At 41.4% G+C, this 15,098-nt stretch overlaps 1 protein-coding gene across 8 annotated transcripts in view; it reads left to right on the top strand.

The window, feature by feature from the left end:
- Window positions 1-15,098, top strand: part of usp32 (ubiquitin specific peptidase 32) — a 266,626-nt gene that overhangs the window by 155,893 nt on the left and 95,635 nt on the right. For 7 of the 8 annotated variants that reach the window (XR_007449393.1, XR_007449394.1, XR_007449392.1 and 4 more), the window contains exons 15-16: window positions 1,505-1,645; window positions 9,952-10,117. Coding sequence is in view for 1 of the 8 variants with exons in the window: in XM_049576738.1 (XP_049432695.1) it covers window positions 1,505-1,645; window positions 9,952-10,117 (307 nt within the window). In the remaining 7 variants the exon portion in view is untranslated. The remainder of the gene's footprint in view (window positions 1-1,504; window positions 1,646-9,951; window positions 10,118-15,098) is intronic. The other variant, XR_007449395.1, reaches the window with a different exon arrangement.

Raw genomic sequence — 15,098 nt, 5'->3', positions numbered from 1 at the left:
CTGACTTTTGGCCAGACTTCGACTTTGTGGAGGAGGAATTTGATTTTGCAGAGTTTGATGGCCGCCCTTATTTATTTGAGCCAGAATACACTGACGAAGAGCTTCATGAAACTGAAGAACAGAGGAGGAGGAGAGAGAGGCACAACAGGTAGAGGATGAGAGAGGAGGAATGGCTGCTGCAAGGCTGCGTTGCTCTGGAGATTGGTGGTGTGCCTGTGAATGCTGTGCCCCAGTGCCCACAGAAGAGGAATGCCTCTGTTGCAAGGAATGGGACTGGTTGCAGCCTTATTTTCAAGGTCTGGATGTGACCGAGGACGAGACACCTCCACTTGGAGTAACATTAGTATCCAGCTGGGCTTTTTCTAGAGCTGGCGAGATATATTTCGGCTGCACTTTGGAAAGCAGAGCTAGAGGGATAAACAAACATGGCAGCACACCAGTAAGGTTAGACAACACGTTTACATGTTGTTTTCTATATGTTCTCTGACATTTATCCTAACGATATGAGGCGGTCTTTGTGGGAAAAAAAAGCTTGTTTAGTGGACTAACTTTGCACTTGAAGATTGCCCGTTCACTTATGTTTTAACAGGTCTGACGCCACTATGCGCCCCGGCTGTATCTAGGCTAACGGCTAACATGCTAACTATTATTTTTATGTCACTAGTCACTTGAAACAAATTTAGGACGATAGGAGACAGGTTGAAATAAACTGAAATTTCCCTTTAAGTAACAAAGGGCTGATGTATAAAAACATTGTTGTTCAGTAAAAGGGGCACATTTATGGAACACTTGTAATGTGGAGTTTATAATTAATACTTTGTGAATAAAGTACATGTTTAAAAATAATTAAATGACCAGATAAACATAGACATAGAATTTTGTCATTAAGGAGGACTGGGTGTAATAAGCTGTAGCTCCAGCCTACACCCTTTTAGTCTGTAAAAAAGAATATTTTCCTGTTGTGTTTGGATTAATTGTTTTGTTTGGAAGATTGTGTAATTCTTTGCAGATGAAAATATATTTCAGTTTCAGTTCCAGTCTTGACAACCTGGTGGTTAGATCAGAAAAGCCACATACAATCAGGAGGTGATCATGTAGCATGGGTTGTGCATCATGTTCACAACTATGCTTTGGCATATGTTTGACATATGAGAACAGTAAAGCTACTCAGTCTCAGAGATAATCTGTCCACAGGAATCAAACGGCTGCTCTAAAGCCATGCGTTTGAAAAGAACAGATGTGATCCAGACCTTTGAAAGACAATACATGCAATATTCACAGTGTGTTTATCTTAACAGCATTTGCAATGTTTGTCAGATATAAAACAAGACAACTGAGTGTTAGGAGAATATTTTTGCCAGCTTCTTTCAGAAGAAATGATCTGAGATTCCTAATTAGGAGGCACTCCCCTTCTGCTGGCAAAGGCTCTCAGGGACCAGATGGTGCTTCCTTTTTCCTTTGTCTTTTATCTACATTATTATTTGTCTGTGCTGTGCCCCTTCAGGCTCCTACGTTAACCATGGAGGGTGGTAGGCTGAAGCGCTCCTTGCAGCTGGTGCCTGGCAGAGACTTTGAGACGGTGCCAGAGCCGGTGTGGCGGGCACTCTACCACTGGTACGGTGCCAACCTCAGCCTGCCGCGACCAGTGAGTGAATACAGCCTGTATTAGCAACTGTTGGTTAAAAATGTTAAAATGTCTATCAGAACTGATCAGTGATTATTGAAATATTATTAATTATCTATGAAACTATCAATTTGGAACTCTGATTAATAATTGAAATAATAACTAACCATATAAAGAATAAAGATTAAAGGTAAGGTCTGGAGGATTTTCCAGTTGCTGTTTGTAAACACACATTCAAATTCGGCCCCTCCTATCAACTCTCCCGGGTGTACGGAGCCCGGAGGTATGGAAGAAGGCTTCATAGAATAGGTTCAGGCAAGGCTCACGCTGGTGCACACTCGGACATGCTCGGACACGCTCGGGCACGGCACCTGTGCTCTCTCACTGGCTGGGGAAATCTCCACCCAGAAGCGGTCCAAGCTCACAAAAACATCAAAATACAGTTAAAGGGCAGGAGCTCTGCAAACAGAGTCACCACCACACATGAGTAGAAGCCCATAGGTGATGATTAAGCAGGATTTTATTTGTACATGTCTATATTTTGCTTTGTTTGAAAATCCTCCAGATCCTACCTTTAAAGGATTTTTGAGTTCTTGACGAAGCAGAGGATGGCACATGTAAAAAAACAAAAAACAAAAACTGCAACCTGCAACTATGTGTTATGTTTGAAGTGTGTATGTATGCATAAGAATATATGCATATGTGGAGGTGCTGGGTTCGTAAAGTTGCATGCAAGACCCTGGGTCTGTGTGAAGCAATAGTATACAAGCATCTACTTAGCTTTGGCTAAGCCAATCACCGAATGTCCTGACTACACAAAAATCACAACAATATCACTCACTAATTTACAAATGATTACATGTTATAAATACATCAGGGGTCAGTAACCTTGGGCATGCGTGCCACCCTTTGGCATGCTGTAGCTAACTAATGGCACACTAGCAATAAGTAAGCAAGATTTTTTTTTAAATGTTGAAGTGCAGGGTTTTGCCACACATTTATCTATTTGTGGCGGCCCATCAAGATAACATCTGCTGCCATGTGTTGATTTTCTAGTTTTGGAGCTGGGTCATTCATTAGGAGCACAGCAGGGATGTATATAGTCTACAGAAAAACAGAATCAATCAATCAATCAATCAATTTTATTTATAAAGCCCAATATCACAAATCACAATTTGCCTCACAGGGCTTTACAGCATACGACATCCCTCTGTCCTTATGACCCTCGCAGCGGATAAGGAAAAACTCCCCCCAAAAAAACCCCCTTTAACGGGGAAAAAAAACGGTAGAAACCTCAGGAAGAGCAACTGAGGAGGGATCCCTCTTCCAGGACGGACAGACGTGCAATAGATGTCGTACAGAACAGATCAGCATAATAAATTAACAGTAATCCGTATGACACAATGAGAGAGAGAGAGAGAGAGAGAGAGATGCAGGTAATGACAGTAGCTTACAACAACATTATTGAAAGTAATAATATTATAGTTATGGTTCTGGCTACTGTGGTACAATATGTTGAAAGTATGTATTAATATCTGACAGTATACATGTGTGACAATAGTCATATGTGTATAATAACAGTAGAAGTATGACTAATGATGGCAGCAGCAGCAGGAGGCATCTGGCAGGACCACGGCAGCAGCACAACCACACACGTCACGCAGTCCAGGCACCGCTGCAATACGAGTTAACCTGAGAGACAGGGGAGCACAAAGGCTCCGGAGAAGAAGCTGAGTTAGTGACATCCAGAATGGCCGAGTTAGCAAGATGCAGTAATAGAATACGAGAGAGAGAGAAGGAGAGAAGGTGCCCAGTGTATTATAGGGGGGTCCTCCGGCAGACTAGGCCTAAGTCAGCCTAACTAGGGGCTGGTACAAGGCAAGCCTGAGCCAGCCCTAACTATAAGCTTTATCAAAGAGGAAAGTCTTAAGTCTAGTCTTAAATGTGGAGACGGTGTCTGCCTCCCGGACCATAACAGGAAGATGATTCCACAGGAGAGGAGCCTGATAGCTGAAGGCTCTGGCTTCTGATCTACTTTTGGAGACTTTAGGGACCACGAGTAACCCTGTGTTCTCAGAGCGCAGTGTTCTGGTGGGATAATATGACACTATGAGCTCTCTAAGATATGACGGAGCTTGACCATTTAGAGCTTTATAAGTTAACAGTAGGATTTTAAATTCAATTCTGGATTTTACAGGGAGCCAGTGCAGAGAAGCTAAAACAGGAGAAATATGATCACGTTTCTTAGTTCCTGTTAGTACACATGGTGCTGCATTCTGAATTAGCTGGAGAGTTTTTAAGGACTTACTAGAGCTACCAGGTAATAGAGAGTTACAGTAATCCAGCCTAGAGGTAACAAAAGCGTGGACCAATTTTTCTGCATCTTTTCCAGTCAGGATAGGCCTAATTTTCGCAATATTACGCAGATGAAAAAATGCAGTCCTTGAGGTTTGTTTTAAATGAGAATTAAAAGACAAATCTTGATCAAATATTACTCCGAGGTTTCTTACGGTAGTGCTAGAGGCCAGAGCAATGCCATCTAGAGAAACTATGTCATCAGATAAAGAGTCTCTGAATTGTTTGGGGCCAAGAACAATAACTTCAGTTTTGTCTGAATTTAACATCAGGAAATTGGTGCTCATCCAAGTTTTTATGTCTTTAAGGCAGTTATGGAGTTTAGTTAATTGATTACTTTCTTCTGGCTTCATCGATAAATACAACTGTGTATCATCCGCATAACAATGGAAATTTATAGAGTGATTTCTAATGATGTTACTTAAAGGAAGCATATATAGAGTAAATAGGATTGGTCCGAGCACAGAACCTTGCGGAACTCCAAAACAAACTTTGGTACGTAAGGATGATTCATTATGAACGTCAACAAACTGAAAACAATCAGATAAATAAGATTTAAACCAGCTTAGTGCAGAACCTTTTAGGCCAATTAAGTGATCCAGTCTCTGCAGTAGAATTTGATGGTCAATTGTGTCAAGCGCACTAAGATCTAATAAAACAAGTACAGAGACAAGTCCTTTGTCTGAAGCAATCAGAAGGTCATTTGTAATTTTAACTAGTGCTGTCTCAGTGCTATGATGCACTCTAAATCCTGACTGAAATTCCTCAAATAAATTATTATCATGGAGAAAATCACACAGCTGGTCTGCGACTACTTTCTCAAGGATCTTTCACATAAAGGGAAGATTAGATATTGGTCTATAGTTGGCTAACACCTCTGGATCCAGGGTGGGCTTTTTTAGTAGAGGTTTAATTACAGCTACCTTAAAAGACTGTGGTATATAGCCTGTTAATAAGGATAGATTGATCATATCTAATATATGAGTGTTAACTAAAGGAAAGACCTCCTTAAGTAGCCTAGTTGGGATGGGGTCTAAGAGACACGTTGATGATTTAGATGAAGAAATCACTGCGGTCAGTTCTTGAAGAGAAATTGAGGAGAAGCAATCTAAATATATTTTAGGTCTTACAGCTGTGTTTGAGGTTAGATAGGTACTATCTGAGGACAGGAGGTTATGAATTTTGCCTTTAATAGTTAGAATTTTGTCATTAAAAAAGCTCATAAAATCATTACTGCTAAGGGCTAAAGTAATACAAGGCTCAATAGAGCTTTGACTCTCAGTCAGCCTGGCTACAGTGCTGACAAGAAACCTGGGGTTGTTCTTATTGTCTTCTATTAATGCTGAGTAATAGTTTGCTCTGGCATTGTGGAGGCCCCTCTTATAAGTTTTGAGACTGTCTGTCCAGATTAAACGAGATTCTTCCAGTTTGGTTAATCGCCAATTCCTTTCAAATTTTCACGATATTTGTTTTAACTTACGGGTTTGAGAGTTATACCAAGGAGCAAACTTTCTTTGCTTTTTTAACTTCTTTTTAAGAGAAGCTACAGAGTCAAGTGTTGTTCGCAGCGAGCCTACGGCGCTATCGACAAAATGATCAATTCGGGAGAGGTTAAAGTCGGTACAGGAAACTTCTGTTACTGAGGGACTTGGAATTGAATTTAACGATGGAGTAATCTTTTCCTTAAATTTTGCGACAGCACTATCTGATAAACATCTAGTATAGTAACTGTTGCTGAGTGGCGTGTAATCGAGTAAAAAGAAATCAAAAGTAATCAGATAATGATCTGATAGCGAGGGATTCTGTGGAAAGACTTTTAGGTTAACAATTTCAATTCCATACGTCAGAACTAGGTCGAGGGTATGGTTAAAACAGTGAATGGGTTCATGTACACCCTGACTGAAGCCAGTGGAGGCTAATAATGAGATGAACGCAGTAGCCAGGGAGTCATTATCAACGTCACCATGAATGTTAAAATCGCCTACAATAATAACTTTATCTGATTTAAGAACTAAACTGGATAAAAACTCTGAGAATTCAGATACAAATTCAGAATACGGGCCAGGAGCACGGTACACTATAACAAATAAAAGTGGCTGCGAGGTTTTCCAGGTCGGATGTAAAAGACTGAGAACGAGGCTTTCAAATGAATTATAATCTAGTTTAGGTTTAGGGCTGATTAACAGACTAGAGTTAAAAATGGCTGCAACTCCCCCTTCCTTGGTCGCTGCCTCGAGGAATGTGGGTATTATTATGACTGGGAGGAGTGGACTCATTAAGACTAACATATTCATCTTGACACAGCCAGGTTTCAGTGAGACTGAATAAATCAATATGATTATCTGAAATTAATTTGTTTACCAACACTGCTTTAGACGATAGAGACCTGATATTTAACAGTCCGCATTTAATTCTCCTGTTTTGTCTTTCTGTCACACAAGAGGTTTTAATTTTCATGAGGTTGTTATGCACAACTCCTCTTTGTTTAATTTTAGATTTAAATAATTTAGGTGGTCGGGGGACAGACACCGTTTGTATAAAACTATGAAAACTGTGGCTGGGTAACTGAACTAGAAGCTCAGAGAGGCGTATAGGACAGCGACTCTGAGTCCTGATCTCAACTCTGGGTTGTCAGGGATTTAAATTACTAATAAAGTTTGCCAGGTTCCTAGAAATGAGAGCAGCTCCATCCAAAGTGGGATGAATACCGTCTCTCCTAATAAGACCAGGTTTTTCCCCAGAAAGTTTGCCAATTATTAACGAAATCCACATTGTTTACTGGACACCACCTGGACAGCCAGCGATTAAATGATGACATGTGGCTAAACATGTCATCACTGGTCAGATTTGGGAGGGGTCCAGAGAAAACTACGGAGTCCGACATCATTTTTGCATATTCACACACCGAGGCAATATTAATTTTAGTGACCTCCGATTGGCGTAACCGGGTGTCATTGCCGCTGACGTGAATAACAATCTTACTGAATCTACGTTTAGCTTTAGCCAGTAGTTTTAAATTTGATTCAGTGTCGCCCGCTCTGGCCCCAGGGATACATTTGACTATGGCCACTGGTGTTGCTAACTTCACGCTTCTCAGAATAGAGCTGCCAATAACCAGAGTTTTATCCTCAGTGGGTGTGTCGCTGAGTGGGGAAAAGCGGTTGGAAACATGGACAGGCTGGTGGTGAGCCGTGAGCTTCGGCTCTGGCGAACCGTAACCCAACCTCCCAGCTGAACAGGAGTTACTGGAGGACAGTTAGCAGAGGCTAAGGCTATGCTATGTGGCTCCGCACCGGCTACAGGGGGCTGGCTAACTACCACAGCTACTGAATGGTTTTCCATGGTGCGGAACCGCGCTTCTAATTCACTAAGCCTCGCCTCCAACGCAGCAAATAAGCTACACTTGTTACAATTACCACTGTTGCTAAAGGAGGCAGAGGCATAACTGAACATTTGGCACACTGAGTAAGAAAGAGCAGAGGGAGAAGCCATTGCTAACTGTAAAGCTAATGTAGCTACCAAGGCTAGTAACGTGCAAACAACAGCTAAGAGATTAGCGAGAAAGTCGTAGAAAGGAGGAGAGCTATAAGTGCTTAAACAGAACCAGTGTGGGTTAAGACTTGAAGTACATGTTAAAGCAACTGAAGTAAGAAAGCAGGCTAGTGGAATTCACCAGAGCAGTACAGAGACGCTGTCACAGAAACACCGGAAATGACACAACTCGCTTACCGCAATACGTCAGCACGCCGTAAAACTCGGTGTACTACACGGTGTAGTTCTGCCCAAAGATTCACAAAAGGTGCTAGGCTGTTTGTAGTCCGTGTGATATTGATCAATCACGTTTGAGCTGGCTGCAGTTGTTGCCAGGTTAAACACTCCGTGCGGTGAACTAACGAGGCGGAACATAATTGGCGTCACTGCAAACTCTGAATCCATCGCAATGGTTCAGCATATTTACTTATATATATAAACGGAAGTCGGAAACGGAAATTCGCCTCCTCAAACCGGAATGCCAAAAAATCGGGTATCTGCCCCCAGAGGCTGTATTGCCATCTGCCAGAAGTCAGACGCTGAATACAGCCGATAGGTTCCGAGAACGGTCTGTGCGTAACACCACTCCGTTGATGATTATTTACACAGTGTCCATAACAATAACTTTGTCAGCTGACAAACTGCACCGGGCTCGGGGTCAGGTTTGGTCAGGAAAATGTGGCCCGAGCCGCTCTAGCATGCTCACCTGTGTGTGTGGCGGATCTCCGCCATGCGCGATACAGAGAGCAGAGGAAAATTGTTAACGCGTGACCATGTAGAGACTGAAATGACACGAAGACATAACACCATAAATAATATATAGTTATGTTATTATATGAAGCGCCCGTCGCGCAAAATAATATGACTTTAGTTTATGAAGAGGTAAGACAGAGCCCTCTCCTCTCCTCTCCTCTTATATACTGTGCCGCTCTGTGCCTTTGGACATGCGGCTTCACTTGTGCCACGTAACCAATCAATGGGGGCTGTGGGCAGGACATTGTTACACAGCGTGTGCCCAGTGACTTCAGGCAGAGAGACTGTTGCAACAGAGCCGAAGGAGCACGTTTTAAAATACATTTATTTTATCAATTAGTTATTAACTTTTACTATTTTTAGCAACTTGCCCGATCGGGCTAGTGAGTTGTTAGTTTACATGCCTGAGAGTTTTACTTGCCCCTTGCAATCGTTATTGTTGAGCCCTGTATTAATATGGCACACTGATAACAAGAAATTTAAAAATGACAGTTCATATTAAAAAGGTTGTAGACCCCTGACATACATTGACTGTAGAAACAACATGGCGGACTCCATGGAAGAGGACCAGTGCTGTATGTAGATATGAACAGCTCATGTAAGGTGACAAAACAAGCATTGGTAGTTTCAAGTAATTATACACCAATGAAAAACACAATTATTAACATTATAATCAGTTTCTGCTGTTATATTCCCCTAAATCCTTCAAACTGGACCTTTAAGAGCAGAAGTCTTATGTATAACTGTTGCGTAATCGCAAAACAAGGCCTGAAAGAGGCATAATCCACTTCCCACGCAAAAGTTGTGGTCTATAAAAGAAAACACACTTGACAGGAGAATGAACACATCTGTAGGAAAACTCTGACCCATGTGTACAAACATGAGATACACTTGACGAAGCTGACACACATTTGGTCACCGTCGACAACCCACATGTGCACGATCACCATTTTAGGCTTTTGTCCTCATGTGCACTTTTAGTATGGATCCTACGCACAGTTTTATAAATGAGACCCCAGGGCTGTCAGACTTGGAAAAAGTCAGAGTTAAAGGGTTTTTACAACTGAGGTCTTATTTCTGAAGAATGTTCCAACAAAATCCTAAGGGCAAGAATCACAAGTGGACAGGCAATAAGACACGGTGTAACAGAAACTAGCAGTTAATCAAGATTATCTAAATAACTTAATTTCAAAGTACAACTGAAAGTGAGAGCAATAGTAGTCTTTATCATTCATTTCATAATAGGTCGAAGTTGATCCAAGAAGTCGCTCTGTAAATTGAGAAGAAGGAAGGCATACTTAATCAGTCCCTCTGAGTGCAATTATATATTTTCACTCAGTTATTTTACACACACACAGGCCTGAAAGACACACATGGACTAACAGGTCCTTTACATATTTATCAATGGATGGATAGATGTCAGAGTGAAGGGGCTCAAGCTGTTGGGGGTTTGGTTCCTCTCCAGCGACCAGTTCCAGTTACTGAGCTTGTCAGTGGACGAGCTACTACCTCCCCGTTGTGACACAGATTACCTTTGCCATTATTTATTTGGTTTATCTTGACCAAGTGAATTCAGCTGAGCTACACTAGTAAAAGTGAACACATAAACAAACTCCAGTCATAGATTTCGAGACTGATCAATGTATTTCATGCATGTAAGGTAAAAAACTTTCCCTTCACCCCTGCAGGTTATCCTGGAAAGCAAGACAGACCAAGCAGAGCTGGAGCTCTTCCCCCGCTACCTCCTCTTCCTACGCCAGCAGCCAGCCACACGCTCCCCCCAGTCCAACATCTGGGTCAATATGGGTATGACCAGCCTGCGAATGTTCCCACCATATTTCCCCCCACCAAGAGGTAATGTAAGCCTGCAGCAAGACCCAGAGCAAGCCGTCGACAAATGCTTCTGTGAGCTACCTGCATCCCCCCCTTATAATCCTCCTAGACTGATCCAGCCCTGACATTTCTCTGGAGTGGGCAATGGAATAAACCAATGGCCCATGAAGGGGAAGTTGCATAATTCAAGCCGTTAATATTCATAGACCGTGCCATTAGAGTAGTAGTCTTTATGACACTTGTTCTAGTGCTCTACATTCATTTGCATTATAAGTATTCTGAATCATAACAAACAAGACAAATTATTTTTTTTGATTGTTGAAAGAAAATATATTTGAAACAGTCTGGGACATGATAATAATGTTAGGCATATTAGTACTTACTCATTTGACTTTTTAAATACCTGAAAACTGACCAAATTTGAATTTGTCTCTGTCTAATTCCACTGTATTTCTCCACTCAGTACTTTACAATTTGTCAAAAAAAGACAACACACAAAAAAGGAATTCGGGGGAAAAAATCAGTGATTTTGAGAATAGCAAATGAAATGAAAATGAAAGTCCACTTGCTGTCACAGCAGGAGGAAATATCATACATCTGGGTAAATATATGATCAGCAGCCTCTTTTACAGTGCATATTGGTGTAAATCACCAGTTTTATCACGATACTATATTATATCGATTCTTTGGACAACAATACGATATTTGCTGATATTACAAAGTTCGCCACGATATGACTTTGATTCAATGCGATTTAGGGGCCTGCAATCCATATGAAATGATATTGTATGTCCATTTAACACAATCGGTCATTGAGGAAGCTGTCACCCCTTTCTTTTTTGCTTTTGGCCATAAAAGATAAAAACAACACATAAATGATGTTAGTAATTGTAACAGCTTAAGTGCAGTAAAGTTTACTTTAAACTGACTCCATTAACACAGGTAAAACAGCACATGCAAGTTAACCTTCAGGGCTTTCTCTCAAAAGACCTTTCTGGAAGAAATATTTTCATTTTAACCTAAAACATGATCTTTTTCATGAAACCTAAGGACTATCTGGCTTAAAGCCTTGAAGGCAAACTTCTCCCAACAGCCATAAAAGAAGGATTAACAAAAACATAATTAAACAGAAGTATCAAATTCAGCTCAGTCATAACTGTCGAGGTTCTTGAGCAAAACAATTGTTTTTTGCAAGTGACCCATTATTAGCTTAAGCATGTTTACATTGCATAAATTAGCCTAGCAGCTAGCAGACTTTTTTCCTTCTTCTCATAGTTTAACAAATTACAAGTCACGTTATTATTTTTCTTACTCACTGTTGATTTAAGTCACTGCATCTCCCAGCAGGAAAGTACAGTTGAATTTCAGCCTGCATGCACGTTCTTTCAGCTGAACATCATTGAAACAGTGAAGCTAATGTTGCTGTACTGAGAAGTTTGCAGGATTAGATGCCAGACCAGGCAGGTCTGGCATCGTCACATCGTGTTTTGTCTCTTTTTAAATCATAATAATAATAATAATAATAATAATAATAATAGTAATAGTAATAATAATAATAATAACAATAATAATAATAATAATAGTGCGTAAACAAAGTACTGTACGTCTCAATAGATAACAGTCAAACAAACGACCAAAAATAACTAAACATGCATTGTGCATTTGAAATGTGTATTCATACTAATCATGCTAATCAGGTCAAAAAGAAAAACAAATTTAACAAAAAAACAAAGAGAGAGATACTCTAATTGAGTATTTATTCGTCTCTAGTTTTAGAAAGATCATGATATCACTGAGCCACTGAGTGCTGGAGGGAGCTTTTGTAGACTGCCAATGGAGAAGAAGATGGTGTCTTGCCAGTAAGGAAGTATAAGCTAGGATTTCTAATTGTTGGGAGGTGTATCAATTATGGTCCTCAGGAAACCCAAAAATGGCAATATGGTGAGAGACATTAATAGTTATTGAAAGAATTTTTGACATGATATGGAAGTAGTTCTGCCAAAATCAGGATAATAATGGACAAGAAAAAAACATATGGGATAGATTACAGGGTGTAGCACTACGTTTGTTGCAGCTGTCTGTGATATTAGGGTAAATTTGAGACAATCAAGCTTTGGAAAAATTGTTCTGTAAAAGTACCTTAAACTGTAACAGTGTGAGACGAGCTTAAATTGAGCTTGTGTGGATTTCATTAAGAGCAGCATTCCACCAGGTATCGTCCAAGTTCAGCCCAAGTTCACACTCACAAGCGACCTTCACATTAGAAGCAGGTGTACTGCCATAGTAGAGGAGAATGCCATAAATCTTTGAAAGTAGTGACTTTTGAAGGGGATCAAAACAGAGAAACTGATCCCACAGTTGATTCGGAGGTAAAGAGGGAAAAGAAGGAAACAAAGATTTAACGCAATGTCTAATTTGAAAATAACAGAAGAGATGAGAAGGTGGCAGGTGAAACTCACTTGATAAGTCTGCAAAGCCACGAAAAATACCATCCCTATACAGGTCTTTTAAAACTTGCAAGCATTTATCATGCCATGCAAAGAAGGTGGAGTCTGTAAATGTGGGTTGGAATAAATGATTCCTCAGCAAAGGAGCAAGGGAAGATGCTGAGGTAAGTCTGAAGTGCTGCCAGAATTGGTACCAGATTTTGAGAGTGGAAATTATAACTTGGTTGTTTGTAAAGCCAGAGGGTTTGGATGTAATAGAAGAGGTAATCAGAGCTGTAATAGAAGAGGTAATCAGAGCTTGATGTGAAGATGAAACCCAAGACTGTGCCTCTAACTTAGACCACGACAGATCTGTTTATTTAAACCAGAACAAAATTTTGTGGATGTGTGCTGCCCAAAAATATAGTTGGAAATTTGGGAAAGACAAGCCACCATAAAAGTTGCATCTTTGGAGATTTGTGAACTTTGGGGGATTTTCCAGCCCATAAAAAGCAAGAAATAGTTTAATCAGTAGCTTTCAGGTAGTTTTAAGCTAATAGATTGACAAAGGCTCTGTTGCTAATGCAAACAATAGAGGGGATAAGGGACATCCCTGTCTGGTGCCATGAGATAAGTGAAAAAAGTGGATTGAATACCATTGGTGGAAATACTCACTTGTGAAGAAGTAAAAAGACGATGTATCCATATAAGAAATACCTTTCCAAAATTTGTGTAGTACAGTACACAAGTAGTTCCATTCAACCCTGGTTTGAATGAAACAAACAAAAGACAGAATTAATTGCAGCAGAGTCTATATGTAAAGTGCCTGAGAAATCTTTTATCTGAGAAATCATATTTGAGGCTGCCTGGCGGCGTAATTGGTGAGCCAGGAGTTGGCTTGCTTTATTGCTGTCTCATAATATGTGGAACGTCACCGTAAAAGAAGGTGCTCAGCATCAGTGGTTGCGATAAGATCAAATTCAGTCTGCAAATCAACACCATGTTTAAAGGGATAGTGCATCCAAAAATTAAAATTCAGCTCAAACGCCAAAAAAAACACATAACTGAAACCACAAAATATCTCCATACTGCTTGTCCGTAGTGATCCAAGTGTCCTGAAGCCCCGACAGGAAAAGTTGTTTGGAAAAACGTCATTTGAACTCTCTGCCCCTCTCTACACGGCGCTCGTGTGTGCGCTTGCATGAGACCATGAGACAGGGGCACCGCCTTCATCTGTGTTCATGTGTTTTTGCTGGTCTTGCGCACAAGCGCGCACACGTGAGTTCGGTGTTCAGAGAGGCAGTTAGAGCTACAGGCTACAATGAGGCTAAAAACAGTTCAAATGACGTTTTTCCAAACAACTTTTTATGTCGGAGCTTCAGGACACTTGGATCACTACAGACGAGCAGTATGGAGATATTTTGTGGTTTCAATTATGTGGTTTTTTTGGACGTTTTAATCTGGGGTGCCGTCAGCCTGCATTAGGTGGAGTTGTGCTGCTACCCACTCTCCCCTGGGATCTCCACAAGGGATGTGAGGACTCTAAAACTTCACCTGAGCCTCCCTTGGCATATGGGTGAGTAGATAATGGCTGAATTTTCATTTTTGGGTGCACTATCCCTTTAAGTAAACTGGGAGAAGGGCAATTAGCTATTTCTTGATCTAACTCACTGCAAACTGCAGAAAGTTTCTGCAGTTTGGAAGTATGGGTTTTATTCGAATATGCAGAAGGAAGTAATTTGACCCCGAAGGTATACGTCGCAAAAAACGTTGGAGAAGACGGGGTAAGCGTGGTGGTGTATTGGTGAATGTCAAGGCCTATCTGTCGCTGTCCTGTGTGGCTGATCCTCGCCTCCTTCGTGGTGGATTTTGCTACTCTTCTGCCGTCAGACGCTCAATACAGCTCAGAGGACCGTGGTTACGGACTGTCATTCCCAGCCCTCCCGCTGCTGCTGTTCCTGGCCTGACGATGCCGCCTGGCACGCCGATGGATGCTGCTCCTGCTACTTCGCCATTGAGCTCTGCTTCTGCAGGCCGGACGACAACGCCGGTTCCACTCGCTGTCTCCCATGGATCAATGGCGGCCCCTGACCAGTGTGGCCTGATGTTGGTGTCTCTTCCTGGGCAGTTGCGTGTGCCCAGAGGCGGCGTTGTCCACACAAACCTTCGCCCGCTAAGACGTGCCTCGGCCAGCATGACTCCTAACGTTACCTTGAGGATGGCCTTGATCAATGCTAGATCCCTAACTAACAAGACCTTCTTGCTGAATGACTTTTTCACCTCCCGTATGTTGGATTTTATGTTCGTGACGGAAATCTGGCTGCATACTGGTGAGTCCACACCGTTTTCAGAACTTCTCTCTCCTGACTGTACATTTCTCAGCTCCCCTCGGACCACCGGCAAGGGTGGAGGGCTAGCCTGTGTTTTCAAATCCAGCTTTCACTGTCAGCAGATACCATCTGTCACTTACTCCAGCTTTGAGGTGCAGCTTTTTAAACTGAATTCCTCTCCTCCCTTGCTGTGCGTGGTGGTATATCGTCCACCCAAATACAATAAGAATTTTATTCAGGATTTTG

The sequence above is a fragment of the Epinephelus fuscoguttatus genome, linkage group LG5 (genome assembly GCF_011397635.1).
Source record: "Epinephelus fuscoguttatus linkage group LG5, E.fuscoguttatus.final_Chr_v1".
Classification (NCBI taxonomy): Eukaryota; Metazoa; Chordata; class Actinopteri; order Perciformes; family Serranidae; genus Epinephelus; species Epinephelus fuscoguttatus.
Note: the sequence above shows the minus strand (reverse complement) of the source record. Positions and strands in the feature narration are given on the sequence as shown.